Source organism: Garra rufa, chromosome 14 (genome assembly GCF_049309525.1).
Source record: "Garra rufa chromosome 14, GarRuf1.0, whole genome shotgun sequence".
Classification (NCBI taxonomy): Eukaryota; Metazoa; Chordata; class Actinopteri; order Cypriniformes; family Cyprinidae; genus Garra; species Garra rufa.
Window position 1 is genome coordinate 23981392 of NC_133374.1, and position 26643 is coordinate 24008034.

The following is a 26643-nucleotide window of genomic DNA, read 5'->3' on the forward strand; positions in this document are numbered from 1 at the left end:
GGGGAAAGGAAACTGAAGCTGACACTGTGTCGCAGGAGCTCAGAACTGCAGGGTCAACATGAGCTACGGTAGGTATTTTCTATTATTTCAACAACTATACATTGTTTTGAATTCTATACACAGATTTAGCTTAAACTGAACTGTACTGTTGTTTCAGATAAACACATCCTCTGGGTCTGCACTGTTGCTCTTGTCACTGGTTGGGTCCTCACTAATGATGATGAACGCTGTTCTGGGACTGTCACAAGGCAGTAAGACCATCATTCAAATATTAATTAATAAATCACCATGTTTTGTAAATGTTACTGATTTACTAATTTATCAATCAAATATTTAAAGGTATAGTTCACCCAAAAAGCATTACATCACTTGCTCACCAACGGATCCTCTGCGGTGAATGGGTGCCGTCAGAATGAGAGTCCAAACTGATGATAAAAACATCAAAATAATCCACAAGTACTTCACCCGACTCCAGTCCAATAATTAACATCTTGTGAAAAAAGTTAAAAACATCTTGATTGATTTATTAAGATGTTAATTGATGGACTTGAGTCTTGTGGATTATTTTGATGTTTTTATCAGCTGTTTGGACTCTCATTCTGACGGCACCCATTCACCGCAGAGGATCCCTTTGTGAGCAAGTGATGAAATTTCTCCAAAGAAAGAAACTTGGGCGAGTACATTTAAGCATATTTTAATTTTGGGGTGTATGGTACAGCAAAAAGAAAGAGAAGGTACAACTGCTTTTTCATTTTCAGCTCTTGCAACTGGACTTGTATGCATCTCACTCTTCAATGGCCTGGGAGTTTCTGTATAGTATGTCTTTATATTTTACATATTACACCAGTGCTAGTAAACTTCATATGAGATGCTATTAAAATCTGCCTGAAATCATACAAAGCATATGACAACTGATATTGATTTCTGTGCCTCATTTGAAAACCAGTTTTTATTTTTTTGTCCTCCTGCAGGGTCTTACCAACAAAACCATTTGCAAAATACCAGAGACTGTTCAAAACTGGACCATTCATGGCCTGTGGTGAGGAATTCAATAGCTATTGTTCCCACTTCTGCTCAGTTAAAAATTAACAGTTCGGAGGAACGTTCTGTATTTTTGATTGGTCGCTATTATTATTCCTGATGTAATTATTGATTTCTTTATTTTGAAATGTTCTGATGATATTTAGGCCTATGCGTACTGGTCACTGCTGTGACTGTTGGCCGATATATCGTTCCCATCTTCAGGTAAAATGTTTGTTTTTATTGTTATTTATTTATTTTGAAACGTTAAGTATAATATGTAACATCATGTTTATGTTCAGGAAATTGAGGCTGACCTTTCTCAGCTGTGGCCATCGTTTATAAAAGGAAGGCACTTCTTCTACTTCTGGTAAACACAAACTAGAATCTTTCAATGTTTTGGGATTTAAAGGGACCTCGGAACACAAATTAAGATATTTTTGCTTTCTGACCCTGCATAGACAGCAACGCAACTGAAACTTTTAAGGCCTAGAAAGTTATTAAGGACATTGTTAAAATAGTCAATGTGACGTCAGTGGTTCAACTGTAATGTTTTGTAGCTATGAGAATACTTCTTGTGTGCAAAGAAAACAAAAATAACAACTTTATTCAACAATTTTTTCTCGAGAGTACCACCGCACATGCACAAGCTGGCGTTCTGATGTAGAACCCAGATGCGTTGCTTTATTTAGAAGCAGAGGAAGATGCACGCTGTACATAAAACAGTCTTAATAAACATATCTGACGATTTCGACAGAGAGCATGACTTACCAGCCTTACTTATTTCAACCAGAATATCAGATGATGATTTAAGAGAGATCAGTCTGAACCAAGCATTTCCATAGTAAAGGTCAAATTGGCTAAATTTTGTGAGTGAAATCCAGTCATTCCAATAGGAATCTGCATTATCAGGATTTTTGTGTGACTGTGGAAAAGTTTATACATTGTATAATTGGAAAAGTATGAAAAAGTATTATATTAAACCGAACAGAATAAAGAAAATAGCTGCAAGCACTGGGGTTTTAGCGCTTTAAGGCATTTAAGCACATATAAAAAAAAGATGTTTAATTTAGAAAGCCTGTAACGATCAATTATTTTAGAAAAAGGCATTTCTGGGAAATCCAGGTCAAAACTTTGCATGCTTGTTTAGAATCACCTGTCGCATGTGCTCACAAGGTTTTGTGAAGTTTTGAGTTTTCATTTAGGATTTATAGGCTTTCGGGTATATTTGGACAGGCCCCTTTTCTAAACTACCCCCTTATAGCTTTTTTTTTTAATAATTATTGACCTAGAAACTACAGAGAACTGCAGTGCCATGTTTTTTTAGAGTAAAAACCTAGGACTAGTCTGCAGAAGTAGTTTTTTTTACATTTTCTCAATCATTTAACAATTGACAGCAGTGGTTCTAGAGGCATGGTTTTTTGGAATGAGGTCGATCGTATGCAATCATTTACGCTCTTGAAAAATGCAATATCGCCCCCCAGTGGCCAATTTTTTTCAAATTTCTCACAAACAGGCCCACTGAGTTTCATTCCGATCAATCTCCATTAACCGTGTCTAATAGGTGCTCAAAGTTTATAGGCCTATGGTTGCATAGTTCTGTCCATTTTCATGTTTTTTTTCCCTTTTATAGCGCCACCAAGTGGCCAAGCTCAGTGACTTTTTTCAAGTGACCTCAGATTTAGCTCTTACATACATGTTGTGAGTTTGGCAAAGATATCTCATTCCGTTAAAAAGTTATAGCCGTTTTAGTAGAGGCCATATTTTCGTACTTTTGGTCACTGTAGCGCCTTCGTCAGGCTGATTGGGGCAAGCCTTGGTGACATGGTAGACAGTGTGGGAACTACAATTTCTCCAAGTTTGCCTGATCAGTTTTATGTGGAGATTGCTGATCGGGGCGCCGCTCGCAATTTTGGGCCCTATGACAAAATATGAGGTTGGGCCCCCCTACCACACAAAAGCAGATCTCTGGGGGCCCCTAAAAGGCGTGGGCCCTTAGAATTGTCCTAACTTACCCCCCCTTAGCGGCGCCCCTGTGCTGATTCTAAGGTATTCTAACAATTACAACAGGGTTTCAGCGCTACGTGCTTGAACCCCTAATAAGAAAGAGCATTTTAAATGTAATGTCTGGTAAGTCTGATAGTAGCTCAGACATATTTTTCACTGCTAAGAAGCATAGTAATTGATTTGATTTGGTTTGGCAGGAGGGAGGAATGGATGAAACATGGGACGTGTGCAGGCTGTGAGGAGACCATGGGTTCACCGCTTCTTTATTTCCAAGCCGCAGTCAAGCTTAGGAAACTCTTTGACATTGACAGGTGGGTGTTATTAGCACATATACTATGATTTCATCTTATTGTGAGCTCATCTGTTTCCCCCCCCCATTTCATATTTATGCAGTGTCTTGCAAAACTCTGGAATCAAAACCTCATGTGAAGTTTCATATAAGGTAATTTTTATTGGATTGGCTATGAATCATGATGTCTCATATTTCATACATTTGGGAACCAACACTTCATCAATCTTTCCATGATGTTATCTGCAGCATGATGACATACGTGGCGTTTTAACCCCGCTGCTTGGACAAAACTATGATTTGCAGTGTGTGACAGACAGCGAGGTGAGAGAAGCAATGTTAATATGATCACTATATCAAAAATATTTTGTTTAATCCACCTTATTTTTCAACGCTAAAGTAATTCGTTTTTTTGTGAATGTGGGAGACTCCCAGTTCATTAGCCACTGTAGAGAAATAGAGGGTTTGCACTAGGGTTGCCACCCGTCCCTTAAAATACGGAATCGTCCCGTATTTGAGAATGAAATTGCGCGTCCCGTTTTGAATCAATACGGGACGGGTTTTGTCCCGTATTTTTTATAATTTTTTCTAAAGCAGCGTCTCATGCAGTTAATCAATGCGGTAAAGCCAGCCGTGGTCCAGAAAAACACGGTCAAGCCAGCCGCGATTGATTTTAAGTGTGCGCGCATATTACAGTGATTACGGTAGTTTCAGAAACAACACAGAGAGAACGCGCTTGCAGAGCGCTTTTCATTTAGACGCCCAGGACTGAGAGATAATACTACAAAGTGCTCGTGAATTTTTACTTACTTATTTATTTGCATTTCAGCTTTAATATCCGTTTTATTTATTGGTGTAATTATCTTTTCTGAGAAATGGGACATTATTAGACTTTAGAGTCTAATAAGTAGAAAAAAAAACAATGATCAGTTCTTATTCAGGAAGGCCCATATTATATGCAAAACTCATATGAAACCTTTTTTAATGCAGCATTTTTGAGATATGGGACATTATTACATTTTAACGGGATATATAGACCCCATTTCTAAAAAGTAGAAAAAAACAAAAACAATGATCAGTTCTTATTCAGGACGTCCCAGATTACTGCAGCACCCCCCCCCCACCCCCCCACCCCCAGAATGCGTCCCTTATTTTTGGGTATTAAAAGTGGTAACCCTAGTTTGCACGTAAGTCACGATTTGGTCAGTTACGCGGATGCGTAGCCAAATTGGCCATACTCAGATGTAAACAACAGCATGGATTGCACAGTTAATGTGCTACTGAATTTGTTGTTCTGCTAATTTATGTTGTCTAAACCATTGGGAAAAAATGTGTGGAAGCTGCTAAATCATATAGAGAAGGACTTAGTAAGCAGGTAAGGGTGCAATATTTTGACATACTAAAGTAAATAGGTGGTAAAGCTACATACAAGCAGTATTAATTAAGATATTAGGATAATATTTTGCCTACCTGACTGGAAACGATAAGAACACACAAGAATGTTGTCAAGATTCTTGCTCTGGGAAATCCTGGTTCAGTTTGGCCAAACACAAACGGTTTTTGTTCCTCAGACGGTTTTTTGCACTCTTATAACTTTGGACAGTCTACAGTACTCCAAATGTTTTTCCCAGTCCGACCGATTAGTACAGCCCAAAACATGACAATGATTGACCATTTTCAGCAGCAATAATCAGCTAAATTTGTTCAACTACAAGCAATTTGGCTGTCCACAGCAGACGCAGCATGACAGAATCACTGAAATATCACAGCCATTCAGAAGCGCACTGCACTCCCAACGAAACAAACACGTTTATTATAATCTAATTTATAAATATCATGAAACCTTTATAACATTTTAAAACTATATGAGTGACTGATACCATCTTTGTCATAAAAAAACTTTGTTGGTTCGCGGAGCTCGCAGTTTTAACCTAACTATAACGTTACATTTGCTAAAACTGATTTTCAAGATCTGAGGTAAATATCTGTTATTGCTTTCAGTATGGCTATAAATGTCACGCAATATGGCATTCAAACTCTCATTAGACACTTTTAACATTGAATAACGCCCATAATCAGCACCTGAGACTAGTTGTCATAGTTTGTATGTTGTTGTTAAAGCCGCCACATCGCAGAAATAGAAACTAGAAAAAGTTTATAAAACAAATTTCGCGTGTCGCCGTCACGGCTAATTAGGACAAAACTCCGATTAACATGGAAAAGATACCTTTTATCTCGTGTCTCATCGTGTGTATACATGGTGTGTAACTGATCTTTCCTCATTTTTAGGGTCGTGAAGCGTGGATCCAGCTGAAGATCCATCTATTCAGGAACCAAACCATTGGATGCCCCAAACAAGAACAAGAGCAAACGTTTGCTAGGTTGTCATGGTATAACAGCACAGGACATCCCTGTCCAAAGAACACCACCATCTTTTACGTTCCAATTAATTATGAAAACCCTCATGAACCCTGTAACTAAGAAAAGCTGAAACTTTCACACTTTAACAGCTTTCATGTTTGACTGTTCGTTTCCAATTCTCAGGCCTGATGCATATATGTTTTAATAAAAATGTTACATAATGCCTAAAGCATTTAACCTTGGGTCATTTTTCCCCTCATTTGTGAGCTGGTAATAAAAAAAAATGAGAGAATGAAATAAAGGATTCTGAAAGACCTTTAATGCACTCAGAATATACACCAATTTTTGACATTAACGATTCAGAATGTAATGGACCATGATATTGAATAAACTTGTGGCGCAGAGCACAGCGTTTCATCTCATCCGCTTGTGCTCAAATCACTTAAGTGAATAAATATTTAACTCCTCTTTATAGTTGACGTTCTGAAATGGCAGTAAAAGGTTTAAAATGAACAGCCAACAGCTATTAAATATCATGCGAACACTCAGGATGGATGGATTTGGGAACTCACGGTTCACATTTTATTTGACATGGAATCAGTTTGCCAAAAGTGTGTTTCAACACCTCGTAAGAAACAGAAAACAGACTATCCACTAAAACCTTCAACTAAGTAAAAAAAATGTGTAAAAGGCCAGCTATTTCACAACATAGATGATGTCGAACAGAAGAAGAAAAAAAAAGCTCACTGAAAGTGACTAAATCTGCATTCGGATAGCAAAATGTTTAAATGCGTGTTTTGTCACACTTCCAATTTTCCAAGGAAGCGCAGATTGAGAATCTTCAGTTGCTCGTCCAGCTCCATTCTAACAATGCCGTCTTCACCATCAATACTGAGCAGGACTCCTGTAGCCTCCCTGTCCTCTCCCAGAATCACCTTCACCTGAGAAGCACACACATATATTCATGTTGGAACATTTTTTCAAACTTGTTACAACACAAGAGACATAATCTCACATAATAACAGGGTTCTTGAGACGTCTGATTCAGTGGGAGGATCAGTGGGCCTATATCCAAGCGATATTCTGTTTGTTTTTGCACCTGTTCATTTCCTAAACTCGTCACTGCTCATCCATTATATATAAAATGGAGACAAGCAAAAATTCGCCTGGTTAATTCTTATTACTTAAGTGTCTACAGCATGGATTTATTACAAGAACGATTTCAGATAAATATATGCTTCATAGGTTCTTGCAGCTGTGACTTTCACGATTGTGGTTTAAATCATTTAAATAAAGCAATAACAGGAAATTATTGGTTGCTTTGGTCTGTTTTTTGTTTGCATTTTATTGCATTCTATAGTATGTAAATTAATTGTATACTTACACTGTAATAGGAAACTTTAATGTGTATTATATAATATCTGAACTCCACAAGCAAGATTAAACATGCTTTTAGGCGCATATCCAAGTGTTTGTGTGTAGCGTGAGAGCTGTTAGCATGCTACTGCATGACCTGGAGGCATTTTTTCCTGGTAACGGTAATACAACTTGCTCACACAGATAAGAGTAATACATCTTTTGAAACAGTAAAAGGTGTACTTCTATTTGTATCCACCTTCAATATCAATAAGATGTAGTGCTTTTGTAAACTAAAGAAACCAAACAGGATGCACTTTCTGCGGTCTCTATCTCCATGTATCTCCATGTGGAGTGTGGTACGAAACTCAAGCGCTGCGATACTCTGCCTCTTGCCTCACGGACATGAAAAAAATGCCTTGCGAAAGTATTCAAACGCTTATGTTACTGCTTTAAATTATTTTTTTCATACTTTTTGGGTATGGTGCGGCAAGCTCTGCACATCAGTATTTGGCAATTATCTGCCATTCTTCTCCTCACCTCTTTACCTCCCAAGCTCTGTCAGCTTGGATGGGGGGCAGACACATTTTCAAGTTACTCCAGAAATGTTTACTTTGGTTCAAGCCCAGGCTGTGGCTGGGCAACTCAAGGACATTCACAGAGTTGTCTATAAGCCACTCTTGCTGGGTGCTTAGGGTCATTGTCCTGTTGGTAGGGGGTGAACCTTCTGTGCAGTCTGAGGTTCTGAATGCTCTGGTTTTCATTAAGGCTATTTCTATATTTTGCTGTGTTGAGCTTTTCCTCTACTCTGACGAGTCCCTCAGTGCCTGCTGATAAAAAACAGCCTAAGAGCATAAGGCTGCTACCAGCACATTTTACTTTTGAAATGATACTCTGCAGGTAATGAGCAGTGCCTGGTTTCCTCCATACATGATGTTTGGAATTGAGGTTTATCAGACTAGAGAATCTTGTTCCTCACAATCTGAGGATCCTTTAGATGCTTTTTTTTTGCAAATTCCAAGTGTGTTTTTATGTGTCTTCACTGAGGATTGAGTTTGGTCACATCGCTATAAAGACTAGGGGCCGGTTGCATAAACATATCCATTATCTTAAGACTGTGTCTAAGAATAAGCCTGACCATGTACCATGTACTTGCATAAAATAAGTACATGGTTGTCTTTAGTAAGACAGTCTAATTTGCACTGCAATGTGGGAAAAGACGCTGAACAGCTTAAACAAAATGGCCGACAGTGGGCGCTCGTCGCAGTTTTCCTTTGCTGAAAATATTTGCATATTGGAGGAATACAATTTTGCAAAATCGATTTTAATGAACAAATTTAGCGATTACAATGCAAACAATAAAAAACACAAGGCTTGGTCCACAATAACGGATAAAGTTAATCGCATAAATCCTTCTGTCCCACGGACCGTCAAAGATGTACAGAAACGGTTTAAAAACATGGTGTAGGAAGCAAAGAAGGAAATATTCAAACGAAAAAAAAAAAAACGGTCTTTGAAAAACCTTTCTCTTCTTATTGCATGTTCATAAACCCAAAGATTAAAATTTGCCATAGCACAAGACAAACAAAAGTCTACGCTGTTTAAAAATCTGTCACAGCTGACAGCTGGTTTCCATGGCAACATAGATTGTAAAGAAAAGTTAGCCATGGGGTAATCAGTCTAACTTTTTGGTCTTATGCTGCCTTCATGTGCTATCGTAATTATGGTAAATACCAAAATCCGACATCGAAATTGCACATGAACACCCACTCACGTTGTAATTTCCACTGGAAAGCTCGAAAATTTTTATGATACCCGAGTTGCCGAGATGGGATAAACTTTGACCTTTTAACATGGCGGACAGTAACGAAACCATAATGAATGGTAAACATTGCATGATGTTAAAAGTAAAAAAAACTTATATAGGCTATATAAAATATATATACTATATATAGGCTTATATAAAAACGTATATATAGGCTAGCTAAAATAACCATTAGTAAGTATTGTCTTTAAAACAACTCTACTATTCATGATCAATAAGATACAGCCTATAATTTACCGTTTGCGTTTTTATGCATCCTGTAGCAGATGCATTAGGGAGTTTATAACCGTTTTAAAACTTTTACCTAAGTAGCATGTGAGGACAAATTCCGAGTTCGCCATGTTTCTCTTCACTACGACAACAAAAGCACCTGAATACGACACACTGGTAATTTCCACTTCACAAGTGGAAAGCATCATCTTTCCCATATCACATGAAGGCAGCATTAAATTAGACCAGTCTAAGATTTTATGCAACTGGCTTACAAAGTAAAGACCCGTGTTAAAGAAAAAAATTAGATGACTAACTTGTGACCAGTCTAAAACAGTTTTATGCAACCGGCCCCAGATTGGTGAAGCATTGTAGTGATGTTTGTCCTTCTGTAGGTTTCTCCTATCTCCACACATGATTTTGTAGCTCAAAAACAGTGACTATCAGCTTCTTGGTCAACAGTTTAACCATAGCCACATTAACCCTTCCCCATCAATTGTTCAGTTTGGCCAGGAGGCCAGCTCTCAGAAGAGTCCTGGTTGTTTCAAACTTCTTCCATTAAGAGTAACGGAGACCACATGCTTCTGTGAACCTTCAATGCACCTGATTTTTTTCTGAACTCCCAGATGTGTGGCTTGATGCAGTCTTGTTTCTGAGCTCTACAGGCAGTTTTTTTTTTTTTTTTTACCTGAGGGCTTAGGTTTTGCTCTGATATGCATTTTCAGCTGTTAGACCTTTTATTAAGACGTGTGCCTTCCAAATCATACTCATTCAAATGAATTTGCCACAAGTTAACTTCACTCCAAGTGTAGTAACATCTTCAAGCAATATGAATACTCTGAAGCTAAATTTCAGCTGTTCCAGATATGGACATTATGCAATTGTAAATTTAAGTTTTTTTATTTTCAATAAATTTGCAAAGATGTTTAAAATTATTATTATTATTTTTTTTGCTTTGCCATAATGGTTCAATGGAATGTAGATTGATGTGGGGAAAATGTAATTTAAAGCAGTTTAACAAGGCAGCAACATAAAATGTGAAAAATAATAAAGGGTTTGAATACTTTCGCAAGACACTGCATATCTATAGAAAGCTTGAAATGTCTACTTTAAAATGAACCAATTCAAATTAAAAACAAAAACCTTATTATGTAATCTGCAAGGTTCATTTCTTTTTAAAGGTACATCCACTATACTTCAGAGATGGCTAGTCAGCCTAGTCAACATCATCTCTGCAGCGGACACTGACTCAGTAAACAATAAAATATCTCCTTGCTATTTTTCACACAATCAATCATTTTGCTACATACATTGGATAAAGTAATCAAATATATAAAAACACTACATATTCTTCACTGTGTAAATTAAATCTATATTTCCCCTAGTAGCCCTAGTAGACTGGAAAAAGAAAAAAAAGTGCAAAAAAATGATCAAAATCAAAATAACACATCTCAAGATTATCTAAGGCCTATTACAAACTTCAATCACATTTGATTTACCTTGTTGTTTTTGGTTGGTGTAACAGGTTCCAAGTGTTCACTTGAAATGCTAACAACCTTCTCCGTGTCTTGCAGGAAAACAGAGCACATCCCCCCCTACGAGAAAGAAGAATGTTTCCATGGATGAATCAGAGTGAAAGAGTGATGTCTTAAAACAAACTATCAGAGTCAGAACCATCGTAAAATCGAATAAAAAAATGGATCGTATCACAACACGGACCAGTTTAATCCATTTCCAAATCTGAAAATCACCTCCGGGCATCTCAGCACAAAGTGTAATATGCAAATCCAAACTTTACATGCCTCTGCTTGCAGATTCTTGCTTAAAATCACAGCACATCTTGATCCCCCCGCCAAAAAAAGATAAAATCAAAATGAACTTCACTCACAGTGACACTCCGTATGACACCGGTCTGATTGATGACGGCTCCGTCCAGGAATGTGTCTTTCACACGCACCATGATGTCTGTGGTGACCCAGTCATTAGAAGCCTGGTCGATGTTAGATCCAGGGGTGTGAGGGTTGTAGCCTCCTGGAGATGGAGCTCCGGGAGTCATTGGACTGTACCCTACCGGACTGGGACTTGGACTGGCCTGAAGATCACATGAAACACAATTCAACTCAATACTGTTTGTGCAGCCTTAATGCTGCTAGTGATGAACCAAATTTGCATGAACCAATCATCTCACTGCTTCTTTACTATTAGTACTTTCATGAGTTGAACCACTGATGTCATATGGACTATCTTTCTGAGCCTTGAACATGGTAGTTGCGTTGCCATCTATGTCGGTAAAAATATCTTAATTTGTGTTCCGAAGATGAACAAAGGACTATCCCTTTAAGCATACAGGTATGTGCCAAAAAATTTGAATATCGAGGGAAAGTCCATTTATTTCAATAATTTGTTTCAAATAGTGAAACTTATGTTATTTTAGTTCACTACACACAAAGTGAAATATTTCAAGCCTTTATTTGTTTAAAAAAAAAAAAAAAAAAAAAAATCCAGTATTTCACAAAATTTGAATATTTCATGTGACCAATAAAAAAAGGATCTTAATACAGTACATTAACACACTTTTCAGAAGGCCAGCATGTGTTTATGTCCTCAGTACTTTGTTGGGCCTCCTTTTGCACTAATTACAGCATCAAGGCGGCATGGCATGGAGGCGATCAGCCTTTGACACAGTTGAGGTGTTATGGTAGCCCAAGTTGCTTTGATATTGGCCTTCAGCTCTTCTGCATTTCAGGGTCTCTGTTCCCTAAACTTTCCTTTTGACAATACCCCATAGATTTTCAATGGGGTTTAAGTCAGGCGAGTTTGCCGGCCAATCAAGTACAGTTATTCCATGGCCATTAAACCACGAACTGGTAGTTTTGGCTTTGTGGGCAGGTGCCTAATCCTGCTGGAAAATAAAATCCTCATCTCCAAAAAGCTTGATTATGAGTCAAGCCACTCCTGAACCAAAAACAACGTCAGAAGAAGTGTCTGTGCTGGGCTAAGGAGAAAAAGTACTGGTCTGTTGCCCAGTGGTCCCAAGTCCTGTTTTCAGATGAAAGCAAATTTTGCATTTCATTTGGAAATCAAGGTCCCAGAGTCTGGAGGAAGACCGGAGAGGCACAAAAGTCAAGCTGCTTAAAGTCCAGTGTGAAGTTTCCACAGTCAGTGATGGTTTGGGGAGCCATGTCATCTGCTGGTGTGGGTCCATTGTAGGGGTGGCACGGTTCACAAAACCCACGGTTCGGTTTGTATCACGGTTTTAGGGTCACGGTTTTCAGTTCTGTACGGTTGTTGTTATTTTTTTCTTTTAATCTTTAACACTCCAGAAATGTACTTCAGCATATGATATACAGCTTAATCATCCACAATTTAGGATACAGTATTAAAAAAGTTATATCATGTAATCATGCATTAACTGAATTTGACTTGACTTTAAGCACATTATTGGGACCATCTCTGAGGAAAGCTAGTAGAGATTTCATCAATGTCTTCTCTCTTGCTGTATCAAGAGAGAAGACATCGATGACATGCTTTTCATTTATTTGGCAATAACAGGAGAATGTGTATTGCTATCTCTACAGGAATTTATGTGCTTTTTTTGCACAAAGATTGAACTGAAGAATTAACTTGCATTTATCAAAGAGCCAACTTCAGTGTAGCTCTTACAAAAATAGTCTCTTTTAAAAGAAAAAGAGACAAACTCTTTAAGCTCTGTCTTTTAAACAAGTTATTGGTGGGTTCATGTCATATGACCTGCGGTGCGCTTGCGGCATACTGAAAAGTTGAGATGTTTTTATCTCGATGCGGCACAGACGCACCTGGAAAAAACGAGTGCGTCGCTTCCATTATGAGCGTGCATACCGCGCGTCCACATTTCAAATAACGAACATGTGCGCGCAAAAGACGCTACATGTGAACGGCCCCTTATACGACGCTGGCGCATCCTCCAACTACGTGCAGCCTTCCTTATCTCTCCAACTTCCCATTTCTACACGTGACGTAACCTGCAGCACACCACTTTTACTGTCTGTATGTCCACACACACTTCTTATTTCGCGCAAAAAGGACACTCACTATGTGCACGAAGCTACATTGCGCATGCGTTGAACCGTGTGACGCACACACGCACCGAACCGAGACGAGTAGGGATGCACCGAAATTAAAATTCTTGGCCGAAACCGAAAAAGAGGTATCCAAGGCCGAAAACCGAAACATTTGCATTTTTGTTAAAATTGTTTACATTTTTATAACACATTATCCATCAGTTCACATTTACAAGTCTACGTGTTTCTCTTCCAGCAGGAGGCGCTGTCAGAATGGTAAACAGAGCAGCAAATGATTTTGAAACGTAAAGCGCTCATATTTATTCAATGGATAGCCTTTTGAAGTTTCATCAAATTAAGAGCTTTAAGTCTTTCAAAAAACAACACTTACACAATAGTAGGGGACTAAATTAATATCAGCATATGAAGTATAATCGTCTCTCATTGTCTCTGAGAGAATGCATGTCAGATGCTGAAAGCACTGTCAGCTTTCACTTTAATATTTTGCGCAGTTTTCATGTTGCTTGTGTGATATCCATTGGCTCACCTCCACGGTTTAAAACATAATTATTTATAAAAATACAGTATATAGAAAAGGCATATCTTTAAAATGTTGTGATGTAACAGCAACGTAAAGCCATTGTTTTTCACTCACTGAAGGCCACATCTGTCTGCGCGCAATGCGCCGATCTCTGCTCTCATCACTGGCTGCACGCACTACTGCAGACACACCCCTCTTGAAATTTCAGCATTACAAGTTTATCAAATCGCTATCCATTGGTCTTTCTCAGATATACTGAAATACGTCCACACCGCAGAAGTGTTGCTTCAGACAAGCATGTGTAGGCTGCGGTTTCTGTTTGCGTCAACATACTGTTTCGGCCGTGTTGTTTCGGTGATAAAAGTCTTTTAAAATGCACTTTTGGGCCATTTTCGGCCGAAAATTTTCGGTGGCCGAATATTCGGTGCATCCCTAGAGACGAGCGAACCGAACGGTTCGGTTTTTTTTCCATGTACCGTGCCACCCCTAGTCCATTGACTGTGGACTTGATAAAAGACAACACAGCTGTCTACCTGGAAATTTTAGAGCACTTCATGCTAACTGCTGCCAACAAGCTTTTTGGAGATGATGATTTTATTTTCCATCAGGATTTGTCCCACAAAGCCAAAACTACCAGTACCTGGTTTAATGGCCATGGAATAACTGTACTTGATTGGCCGGCAAACTCGCCTGACTTAAACCCCATTGAAAATCTATGGGGTATTGTCAAAACATAGATGAGGGAACAGAGACCCCGAAATGCAGATGAGCTAAAGGCCAATATCAAAGCAACTTGGGCTACCATAACACCTCAACTGTGTCAAAGGCTGATCGCCTCCATGCCACGCCGCCTTGATGCTGTAATTAGTGCAAAAGGAGGCCCAACAAAGTACTGAGGACATAATACAGTACCATTAACACACTTTTCGAAGGCCAACATGTGTTTAAGATCCTTTTTTTATTGGTCACATGAAATATTCTAATTTTGTGAAATACTGGATTTGTTTTTTTTTTTGTCTTTAATCCATAATCATTAAAATTGAAACAAATAAAAGCTTTAAATATTTCACTTTGTGTGTAGTGAACTAATATAACATACAAGTTTCACTTTTTGAAACAAATTATTAAAATAAATGGACTTTCCCTTGATATTCAAATTTTTTGGCATGTACCTGTACAGTGTCAACCAACTACTTGTTTTGTTTTCAGTGGCAAAAGCCATACCTGGTAGGCCATGGGTGAAGGGGTTGGGTGGTAACTGGCTGGCGAGTGCGTGTTTTGGTATCCCACTGGGCTTGGGGCCACTTGGTGGTAACTCTGTGGGCTGGGACTAGGCTGGTAGGACCCTTGCGGAGAGGGCGCTGCATATGGGGAGTACTGGTCAGTGTTGTACCTAGGTTACAAAAACATACTCAGTTTAAGATGTTCTCAAGCCAGAACGAAAGCGTCAAGCATCTGATTGAGCCCTCACATGGCAGGAGTCCCAGGCGTCTGAGGGTTGTACTGAGGGTTGACCTGCGGGGAGGGCACTTCTGGGTAGCCAGGAGTCTGAGGGTTGGGCGTACCGCCATAGCCTTGAGGAGACGGAGAGGGCTCGTCGTCATAGGCAAACTCGTATTCGTCATCAGGCCTGAAAATAGTAGGAAAACGAGATGAAGTTGAGGTATGTGGGATTGTTTGATGGCATGTGTGCATCTTGCTCTGTTTTTTACCGTGATGGGGTGTTTGGATTGTTGGGGTCCCATGCGCCGCTCTGACCTGGTGTCCTGCTCCCATCGTGCAGAGGAGTCTGGGAGCCATAATGAGGAGTACGGCTTCCTGTGAGCAATGAAAGAAGGGTTTAAAAAACAAACACACAGGCCTGGTTCTACAGACGGGGCTTAAGCCAAGCCAGGATTAAGATATAGTTTAATTAAGACATTTGTGACCCTAGACCACAAAACTATCATAAAGGGCAATTGTATTTGGAAAGCTGAATAAGCTTTCCATTGATGTATGGTTTGTTAGGATAGGACAATATTTGGCCAAGATACAACTAAAATCTGGAATCTAAGGGTGCACAATAAATAAATAAATAAAAAATACTGAGAAAATCTTCATTGAAGTTGTCCTTGCAATGCGTATTGCTAATCAAAAATTAAATTGATATATTTATGGTATGAAATTTACAAAATATCTTCATGGAACAAGATCTTTATCAAAATTTTGACCTGTTTAATATCTTGTTGGCTATTGCTACAAATATACCCATGACATTTAGAGGTCACATTTAAGTATTTTTTATAAATGTGCCTTAGAAAAAACATTACTGGTGTCCATCTTGAGACAAAAAAAAGACACTGATATTTTAAGACATGTCAGTGCCAAAGTTTCTTTCAGTTGAAACAGCTCAGATTTACATTTTAGTCTGGGACTAGGCTTACGCTTTGTCTGTGAAAGCGGGGGAATGTGTTGCAGAATACATTAAGAATATATTTTGGTGTTTCTTACCATCATGGAGGGGCGTCTGGCTACCATACATGGGGGTACGTGAGCCAGTTCCATAAATGGGCGTCTGGGAACCATACATCGGAGTACGTAAATGGGTGGAAGTCCTTCCTTGTCTTTCTTTGCCCCCACTGATTCGAAGAGAGCAACACAATTGACACGTTAAAAAAAAAATAGAAAATTCAGGAGAACAACAGTTAGAAGTCAATATATCAAACCTACACTGCTATTTAGAAGTTTGAGGTCAGTAGGCCTTTTTTTTTTGGCTAGCAAAAATGTGATGTTTCCACAAATATATTAGGCAGCAATACTGACTAAATGTTTCTTGAGTAGCATTTAGCATATTAGAATAATTTATGAAGGTTCATAACTAATGACGGCTGAAAATTGATGAATAAATTACTTTTTAAAATATATTCAAATAGAAAACTGTTATTTTAAATAGTAAAACAGTTTTTGCTGTACTTTGGATCAAATAAATGCAGGTTTGGTAAGCATAAGAGACTTTCTGTGCTTTCAGAGAGCTGCTAATAGTTGGCCAGTCCTATCGGTCATAGTTTACTGCAGTATAACATGTCAGACAAACACAAACCAGTCTACAATGTAATGAGGCAGAACTGTCAAACAGTAGTTGGGAGACTTGTAGCTAGGATTGTAACGTAAAAATTTCCCACACAGGACCAGCCTTTATTTACATTCTTTTGTGTGAGGATGTGGTGTAAATGTGTTAAGCAGAGCTGAGCCTACTGACTTTAATTTTATGATATTACTTCAAGATGCCAATAAGTCACAAGATAGAATAAACAAATGTGGAAGAAGCTGAGAAAGTATAAATGTTTGTGCACGATAACATACACAGTTGTAAGACGCTGCCGGTCCACAGAGATGGTCTGGCAAGTTGAGTGGAGCTCTACCCTAGCGGTTGATTCTGTGGCATCCTTTACCACTCCAATGTAGCCTGTGGAAATGTAGAAAGTGTTACGAAACCTGTGGCTTATAGGAATACACGACATAAAGTGAACATATTTGAACACTGAAGCCATACTAAACATTTTATGAAATGCAATGAAATTTATGCAAAAATAATAGTCTTTCCATGTAATTCATTCAACCTTTGTATGGTCCCTGAGATATACGGACAGTTTGGCCAATCAGATCATTGTCTCGTCGCCCACGGCCCCGACCCATGCCGCCACCACCACCACCACCACCACCGCCGCCCCTTTGCTGCGGACCTGGAAGGAAGACCAGAAAACAACAGAAGATATTTATATCAGTGATAAGGGTCAAATGGTATGACAGCATTTGATTGCCACATTATAAAAAATTTATTAAAATTAAAACTACAAAATTAAAGACATTTTGAGAATAAAATTGAAATTATGAGAATAAAGTCAAAACGACATTTTAGTGCCACATCAAAAAAAAAAAAAAAAATCTGAAACTGAGATTAAAATCATATTTTGAGAATTGTTGAAATGTTTCGAAAATACATTTTAAATGTTTGGAGAATAAAGACGAAACTACGAAAATGAAGTCGAAATGTTTCGACAATAAAATTGAAATTCTGAAAATTACATTTTAGTGCCCAATTAAAAAGAAAAATCTAAAACTGAGATGAAAGTCATATTTTGAGAATAAAGTCAAAATGTTTCAAAAATAAAATTGAAATTACGAAAATAAAGTCAAAATGTTTAGAGAATAAAGTTGATATTATGAAAATAAATTTGAAATTTTTTGAGAATAAAGTCAATGTTTTGAAAATAAAGTTAAAATTACAAAGCCGAAATGTTTCGAGAATAAAATCGAAATGAAAATGTTTTAGAGCCACATAAAAAAAAAAAAAAAAAAATCTAAAACTGAGATTAGTCATATTTCGAGAATGAAGTCGAAATGTTTTGAGAATAAAGTCAAAATGTTTTGAGGATGAAGTAAACATTACGAAAATAAAGTCGAAATGTTTTGAGAATGAAGTTGAAATTACGAAAATGAAGTCGAAATGTTTCGAGAATAAAGTCGAAATGTTTTGAGAATAAAGTAAAAATTACGAAAATAAAGTCGAAATGTTTCAAGAATAAAAACGAAATGATGAAAATACATTTTAGAGCCACATAAAAAAAATTCTAAAACTGAGATTAGTCATATTTTGAGAATAAAGTTGAAATGTTTTGAAAATACATTTGAAATGTTTCGAGAATAAAGTAAAAATTACGAAAATTGTCAAAATGTTTCAAGAAAAAAAAAAAGAAATTACAAAAATAACATTTAAGTGCCACATAAAAAAAAAAAAAAAAAAAATCTAAAACTATGAGATTTAAGTTAAAATTACGAGAATTAAATAGTAGCAATTAAAGTTAAAAAATTTTGAGAGTATAGCCTGGGCATACAAATGACCCAGATTGGGAGCACCGGGAGAAGTTGCCAGGCCACTGGAATTTATTTGAATATATGTGGGTTTATTAGCAGAAATCATACCATGTGTTACACTCGCAGGGACAGTGTGCTTGAAAATAAAATTTCACGTCTTTGAATGAGACATGTTTTCATTGGGCCTATTTGTAGTGCGCCAGCCACCCAATAATAGCAATAAGTTTTGTGTTTTTGGTACATTAAAACAAAGTCTATGCTTTCAAAATCTGTCAGTTTTATAGCGAAATACAAACAATGTGTCCTGCAATAGAGAGTTTTTCACACCCTTTAATGTGGCGGGACAGTTCACTGTATTCATGTGAATCGTCTTTTCGATGAGACATTCTTTTTTTAGTTAAATGATACTGTTTTCTTTGTGAAAATTCCACCACATATCTGGAATCTGGATATCACAGTGATGTTTAGTGTGTGCATGACTGGGACTTATCAGCGAGTAAAAACATCTGCTCTAGTAAGCTGGCACTGTGCTGTCATTTGAACTTTAAGCCAAGCAGATAAACAGTCTGTGTGGCGCGCTTCAAACGAGTCGCGTTGTTTCATTCCACTTTTGGTGCATAAACATCATATCGAACATAAAGATATTGGCAGAGAAACACACTTGTGGTTAAATGGATTATAAAATCCTAAAATCCTCTTGCAGGGTTTAAGCCAAAACCATTTAATAAAAGGCCAGATCTTCAATCACTGTTACAAAACCTTGTGAGTTACGTGAAATTGCTTACCACCTCCACCTGGGTGCATTGGGCTGCTGATGCGTGGACTCATAGGAGCAAAGCCTCCCACTGTAAAATTGGTCACATCTCTGGGCTTTGGAAACAAAAGGGGGTTGTTTTACAACAGGGAAGATAAGAAATGTATAAGATTTGTCCAGAGGCGTCGTAGAACAGATCTACCTTTGAGCCGCCCGCCAAAACGAGGTGGCGTGCTTTACAAACAAACATGCCTCCATTTTCAACCAGCTTCTTGCAGTGAAGAAAAGCAAAGCCTCTGAAGATGTGGCGAATTTCACCTTCACGGCCCTGACGGATCACATAAATGAGAATATTAACCTTCTTCCAATGTGACATTACATAATGTCAAATCTTTATCTCCGGTATCTGGTAGTTACCGAATGAGGTCCATCAATGACTTTCACAATATCCTTCACGTGGATGTTGTTTTGCTCAGAGTCGAGAGCGACAGCAAAGCGGTTGTCCTTCCGTCTATTTACTGCCTGGTGCCGTACCGTTAAAACTTTCCCATGCATGTTCAGTACCTAAAAATCAATCATTGTGAAAGAAAAAACTCAGAGAGCACATAAAATAATCAGTCAGTTACTCATTCTCATGTTGTTTCAAACCTTGAAACACCTTTGTTCATCTTTGGAACACAAATTAAGATATATTTGTAATATGTGACCCTGGACCACAAAACCAGTCTTAAGTCGCTGGGGTATATTTGTAGCAATAGCCAAAAATACATTGTTTGGGTCAAAATTTTTGATTTTTCTTTTATGCCAAAAATCATTAGGAAATTAAGTAAAGATCATGTCTATGAAGATTTTTTGTAAAATTCCTACTGTAAATATATCAAAATGTAATTTTTGATTAGTAATATGCATTGTTAAGAACCTAATTTGGACAACTTTAAAGGTGATTTTCTCAGTATTTTGATTTTTTTGCACCCTCAGATTCCTAATTTTCAAATAAATGTATCTCGGCCAAATATGGTCCTATCCTAACAAACCATACATCAACAGAAAGCTTATTTATTGAGCTTTCAAATGATGTATACATCTCAGTTTTGTAAAATTTAACCTTATGACTGGTTTTGTGGTCCAGGGTCACATATATAAAATCCAAAAGCTTTCTAACCTTACAGCAATGCAAATGACACGTTCAAGGCCCAGAAAGGTAGTAAGAACATTGTTAAAATAGTCTATGTGACATCAGTGATTCAACCTTAATGTTATGGACCTACGAGAATACTTAATATTGCTATGCGTCGAAGACTGACATGGAAGGGAAGAAGTTACTAAAATAAGTTATTTTTGTTTTCTTTCATAACATTACAGTTGAGCCACTAATGTCACATTGACTAGGGGTCGACCGATTATCGGCATCGATATTAAGCATTTTTATGATTATCGGAATCGGTTATTTTCAATTTTTTTTTGAAATGCGCTCTTTGGCTCCGACGGATCCTGTCGGAGCTCACCACTCTGTGCCCTAGAGCAGTCTCCGCCCACCGCGCATGTGACTTGTTGGGAGTCGCGAGTCCGACCAATCAACTCGAAGGCTGAAGGCACTGAAGACACAGACAGAACGCTTGCTGGAGCTGCGAGCAGCGTGCGGGAGTAATCAGTTGTCTCTCAAAGGTAAGTCAGCAGCAGAAGTTGATTGTGTTTCAGTAATTCACAATCCTTTACGGTGAAGTTGCAAAAACACCTCAAAGTTATCTTGATTTCCCGGATGCGGAAAACACGGACGGAATCGCGGAATCCAGTGATATACCGTATTTTCCGCACTTTAAGGCACATCTTCAATGAATGGCCTATTTTAAAACTGATTTCTTATATAAGGCGCACCGTATTATAAGGCGCATAGATTAGAAGAGGCAGTCGGGGACGTCTGATCGGATGTTTTCCATGTTTTTTTTAATTAGTAAACTCATTTGTAAAAAAAATAACTTATTTGATTAAAAGATAAATTAATGTTTTTATACCTTCATTTGCACTGTACTGTAAATTAAAACTAATGGAAATGTGTAGTGTCACATAGGCCTAGGTTAGGATAACAAAAAATGAGACATTTAGGCTATGGAACTGAGTGTGCCTATAATAGGCTATTAATGGTATAGTTTCATGAAAAGGTCTTCTTAACATCTTCTAAAATGAAGAATTAAATTATTAACACTTATATTACACATTGTGCGTTTTTAAGCTAATCAATTGATGTGCATTAGATGATGAATTGGATAGTCACCTCATTGGATTTAGCCATCAGAAAATAATTAATGAGAAATTATTATAGCTTATGCTATTACATGAACATTTCTAACATGTAAATAATTTGAAGCCAAATAGTTATATTTCCCCAAGCTGTTTAGCTTTAATACAGCATGCATAGGCTTAATCAGGAAGCATACAGTGGAGTACTACACTCAACAAACACCAGGGAAGGCAGTGTGCAAAACATGTGGAGATGTTGTTAGTGTGGGTGGTACAATGGCAAAAAGTGCCAATACTTCAAACCTGTGGTCTCATCTTACCAATTTTCATTTTTACACTAGACACATATCGGTTCAAAATATCGTTTATCGGTGCATTTGATCTGTAATAATCGGTATCGGCAATGGCCCTGAAAAACACATATCGGTCGACCCCTAACATTGACTATTTTAACAATGTCCTTACTACCTTTCTGGGCCTTGAACGTGGTAGTTGCATATAAGCAGGGTCAGAAAGCACTTGGATTTCATCAAAAATATCTTGTGATCCGAAGATGAACGAAGGTCTTACGAATGACAATGTTGAGTCATTGTTGCTTTAAGTGAAAATGTAAAATTTTTCATACTGAGAAGTTCAAGTACCAACATGAACCACCAACTCAACCCTTTTTGTTGAGCCCTGATTCATGATATTGCTGTTACTGCTGATATGACAATGTTGTTGAAATGCAAGCCTAGAGGCTGTTCTTTCACGACTACAATACAGCAACTCTAGGGTTTTGCCAAGAATGAACTCAGAGGGACTATGGTGAAAAAAAGTGTGCTATTTTTGTGTGAAGAAACATATCCAGCAAGTGTGTACTACTGAATTTATCTTATGTTATACTTGAGCTTTATTATACTTTATATTTATACATTATACTTTTGCCTGAAATTTACCTGGAAGGTTTCTCTTTCCAGCCTGACAATGACACCTACAGTTTGGGGGTCTAATTGTACCAACTCGCCCCACTCATGCTGGCCTCCTGCATCCACACCAGAGGCAGTCTCAGAGCACAGTTGCAGGTCCCGCGGCAAGACTTTCAACTGGAACAAAACAAAAGACATCATTTGAGACAGAGAACACAACATAGACTACAATTTATTGTGCATTTATATTATTACAGTTGAGGTCAAAAGTTTACATACACCTTGCAGAATATGCAAAATGTTCATTATTTTACCAAAATAGGAGGAATCATACAAAATGCATGTTATTTTTTTATTTAGTACTGACCTGAATAAGATATTTCATATAAAATACATTTCCATATAGTCCACAAGAAAAAAAAAAAAATTACCCCATTCAAAAGTTTACATAAGCTTGGTTTTTAATACTGTGTTGTTACCTGAATGATCCACAGCTGTGTTTTTTTTAGCAATAGTTGTGAAGTCAGTTCACAGTTAAACTGGCCACTGTTATTCAGAAAAATCTTTTAGGTCCCACAATTTCTTTAGTCTTTCCATCTTTTTTGTGCATTTTAACCCTTTCCATTGTATTTTGAGACCCATCTTTTCACACTGAGGACAACTGAGTGACTCATATGCAACTGCTACAAAAGGTTAAAACACCCACTGATGCTCCAGAAGGAAACACAAAGCATTAAATAAACTTTTGAATATAAAGGGTAAATTTAACTTGTCTTCTTGTAAACATGTAAGTTTCTGTATCTTCTGAAGGCCAGTACAAATGAAGAAATATGACATTTATGCAAAATAAGAAATTTACACATCTTCATTTCTGTTTTCCCCCCCGACTCTTAATGCGTTGTGTTTAGTTGCATATGAGTCCCTCAGTTGTCAATCATACAGTTATTGTTGAAAATACATAAATACACAAATACACAAAAAAGCTGAAGAACCAAGACCTAAAGGATTATTCTGAAGAACAAAAGGTAGTTTTACTGTTCAGGACTAACAAGGGACCATTAAGTACAAACAGTATTAAGAATAAAGTCTATGTGAGCTTTTGAACAGGGTAGTTTTTAAAAATTCAGCTATTATTTTCTCTTGTGGACTACATGTACTACTTTTTTGTGAAATCTCTTATTCAGGTAAGTACTAAAACTTTTTACTGTTGGAACCTACCTCATGCATGGTGAGATCCGAGAACAAAATGACAAAGTTCTCTTCCACACGGACTATGAGGCCTGTGTCACCTTCAAAACGCCCAGCAATAACCTTTACATGGTCGCCCATTCGGAAGTACTTCCTCAACTCATGAGCTGGAAACTCTAGTGGGTCCTAAACAAAAACAAGATAGTGAGGAAATACCATGGATTTTCAGGATATTTAAACTCACTTTTGAATTCCATTTAGTGGCACAGAAATTACACAATTCAACTAAACCTAATAAGCACTGGCAAGAAACAATGATTTTATGCAGCAACTCTTGTTTCAATAATCACCTTGAGATCTTCATGTTTGGGCATGATGGTGATCTTGTTGCCATCCACACTCAGGATTTTACCCTGAAGGTTGATCAACTCCCCTTCACAGACTTCCACATTATCTCCAGACTGGAGGTTGTGCTCACGCTCCTTTCCTGAATAAATAAAACCTTTGTAAATAACAAAAATGTATACACAGAAGGATTGCTCAATACACTGGTACAAAAAAATGATCTGCTGTCTGGACATATTTACCTGTTGTCTCTGTGACTACTTCAAGGTCAATGCCCTCTGGCTGGTCCTCAAACTTCTCCAACTCCGACAGAGTGGGTTTGACCCCTTCTGTGATCTATACAAAAAGAGACACCGGTTGAACCAGCGAACCAATATGGTGCATTAAGCACTAGAAAGAGCGTGAAGGCTCTTACCACAGCAGACATGGCAAAGCTTTTGAACAGGAAGCCTTTACGGCTGTATCGGTTGCCTTCAAATATCATGAAGTCACCGTCGTGGCTGACCTCACCACCGAGGGACCTGTATAGAACAGCATGTGTCAGTGCGGCTGACATGTTTCAATAGGTTTGATTATGAGACACTCAAAGTCAAAGTGCTCTTACCTGATCTTTTCAGCATCAAAAAGCCTCTGAGGTGGCCTCTTAAACTTCTTTCTCTTCGCAAACCAGTCTTTCTGTAAGATAAAGACAAAGCCAAGGTCAGATAACAAAAGTTCACAGTGTATATACATGACCATTCAAAAGCTTAGGGTCAATAAGATTTTTAGAGGCCAAATATCCGTTAGCTACTTCGTCTGCTTTTGCTCTGGAAGCCTATAGAACCACTTGTGGTATAGTCATGAAATTTGGCACACAGATAGAGGACAGTCTCAATATTAACCATAGCAAATCTGGAGTATCTATCTCAAACTGTCTAGCGCCACCAATAGGCCAAATATGCACACATATTTCTCCTTAATAACATTTGAACCAAGGTCTAAAAGCAAAATTATTTTTTCCCCTCTGATTCCTTGGCTCATGCAGAGTTAAATTTTTTATGGGTCAGTTTTGAATCTTGCAAAAAAAAAAATTTCGAACTCGTCCTAGATGATTTGTCTGATTTTTTTACCAAAATTGGCTCAATGCTGCCATAAATATCAAAAGCTATTTGATATACCAAACTGTTTTCATAAAGCGCATTTGCAAATTTGAAGTTTGTGCACATGAAGCTATAACTTCGAAACACTTTAGTGGATTCAGACCAAACTTGGTATGTTACAAACATGACCTGAGGGAACATGAGCAGTTTAGCACAGTATCACGTACTGTTCAAAAGATATAAAAAAAAAATTGATTTTTAGCTTAAAGCTTCTGACCAGGGGCCAATTGCATTACCTAGCCACTATGTTTAGACTGCGTCTTAAGAAGTAGTTTGACCAACCAATTTTTTTGCCTCAAATTGGGGAAATCTATCTTTTTGTAACTGGCTTTAATTAGTTATTACCAGTCTTTAGGAAAACAGATTAGATGACTAACATTTTTAAAACTAGCCTAAGCAGTTTATGCAACCAGATCCAGCCAAAAATCATTAAGACTGGTTTTGTTACCTTATTTTATGTCACACTGTTTGGAGTTTTGTAGTGAAATACTGTATCAACAACTGTCTTTAACAATGGTCTGCAACCCTGCTCCAGCTACCATACTTCAGAGTTAAACTTCAACCCTAATTATTAAAACAGAAACCTTTAACATCTTTGACTATCTTTCAGAAAAGAAAAAAAAGACTGTACAGACTTTTTAAATGAAAGCATAAATATATCATGATAATATATACGATCATTGTGATTGTAACCTACCATACTCATCCTCGCTTTGATGCGGTCTAAATCAATTCGAGGAATCATTTTCAAGGAGATCGTGTTCTGGCTCGGTTCAACATAGTCCACCTAAAAAAGGCATATACATGCATGCATCAAACGGATAACATTATTTTAAACATAATATCTAGCATCGTATTTGGGAGACATTTCCTTTATGACTATACAGCCAAGTTTTCTGTTGTACCCACCTGGGCAATGTCATCTTTATAAAGGCCTCTCTTGAGACGAACCCATGACTTGGGTTTAAGGTTCGTCACTTCCTTAACCACCTTCAGCTCATCTCTTTAATGGGCACCATCTGCTGGTTCCAGAAGCCCATTCTCAGGTTTCCAACACCCTCGATAGCAGCCTTGACATGGGTCTGCTTGTACGCCTCCACATAGATATAACCTTTGACATGCTCAGGGGCCACCACTGATTTGATTTGAAGCGGCTGGGGAAACAAAAATACAACGCACAACATATGTGACCCCGGACCACAAAACTTAAGTCTTAAGTAGCATGGGTATATTTGTAGCAAACAATACGTATGGGTCAAAATCATAAAAAAAAATTTATGCCAAAAATCATTAGGATATTAAGCAAAGATCATGTTCCATAAAGATATTTTGTAAATTTCCTATTTCCTACCATAAATATATCCAAACTTAATTTTTGATAAGTAATATGCATTGCTAAGAACTTCATTTGGACAACTTTAAAGAAGACTTTCAGACCCTCAGATTCCAGATTTTCAAATAGTTGTAACTCAGCCAAATATTGTCCTAACAACCCATACATCAATGGAAAGCTTATTTATTCAGTTTACAGATGATGTACAAATCTCAGTTTCCAAAAATGGACCCTT

At 37.7% G+C, this 26643-nt stretch overlaps 2 protein-coding genes across 2 annotated transcripts in view; one reads left to right on the top strand and one right to left on the bottom strand.

The window, feature by feature from the left end:
• Window positions 1–5906, top strand: rnaset2l (ribonuclease T2, like). Its single transcript, XM_073817752.1, has 10 exons — window positions 1–68; window positions 158–251; window positions 759–816; window positions 972–1039; window positions 1188–1245; window positions 1323–1390; window positions 3225–3338; window positions 3421–3469; window positions 3566–3640; window positions 5606–5906. The coding sequence occupies exons 1-10, from the start codon at window positions 59–61 to the stop codon at window positions 5795–5797; spliced, it is 786 nt and encodes a 261-aa protein (XP_073673853.1). The 5' UTR covers window positions 1–58; the 3' UTR covers window positions 5798–5906.
• Window positions 5907–5974: 68 nt separating this feature from the next.
• The window catches only part of supt5h (SPT5 homolog, DSIF elongation factor subunit), a 32541-nt gene continuing 11872 nt past the window's right edge, over window positions 5975–26643 (bottom strand). Inside the window, 21 exon segments of the mRNA XM_073817751.1 lie at window positions 5975–6618; window positions 10568–10663; window positions 10957–11160; window positions 14874–15042; window positions 15121–15279; window positions 15362–15467; window positions 16140–16267; window positions 16992–17094; window positions 17249–17371; window positions 19289–19373; window positions 19460–19585; window positions 19675–19821; window positions 22434–22580; window positions 23622–23777; window positions 23942–24078; window positions 24179–24272; window positions 24352–24457; window positions 24541–24611; window positions 25773–25862; window positions 25985–26073; window positions 26076–26229. Of these exon segments, the coding sequence (XP_073673852.1) occupies window positions 6478–6618; window positions 10568–10663; window positions 10957–11160; window positions 14874–15042; window positions 15121–15279; window positions 15362–15467; window positions 16140–16267; window positions 16992–17094; window positions 17249–17371; window positions 19289–19373; window positions 19460–19585; window positions 19675–19821; window positions 22434–22580; window positions 23622–23777; window positions 23942–24078; window positions 24179–24272; window positions 24352–24457; window positions 24541–24611; window positions 25773–25862; window positions 25985–26073; window positions 26076–26229 (2631 nt within the window). The 3' untranslated portion in view covers window positions 5975–6477.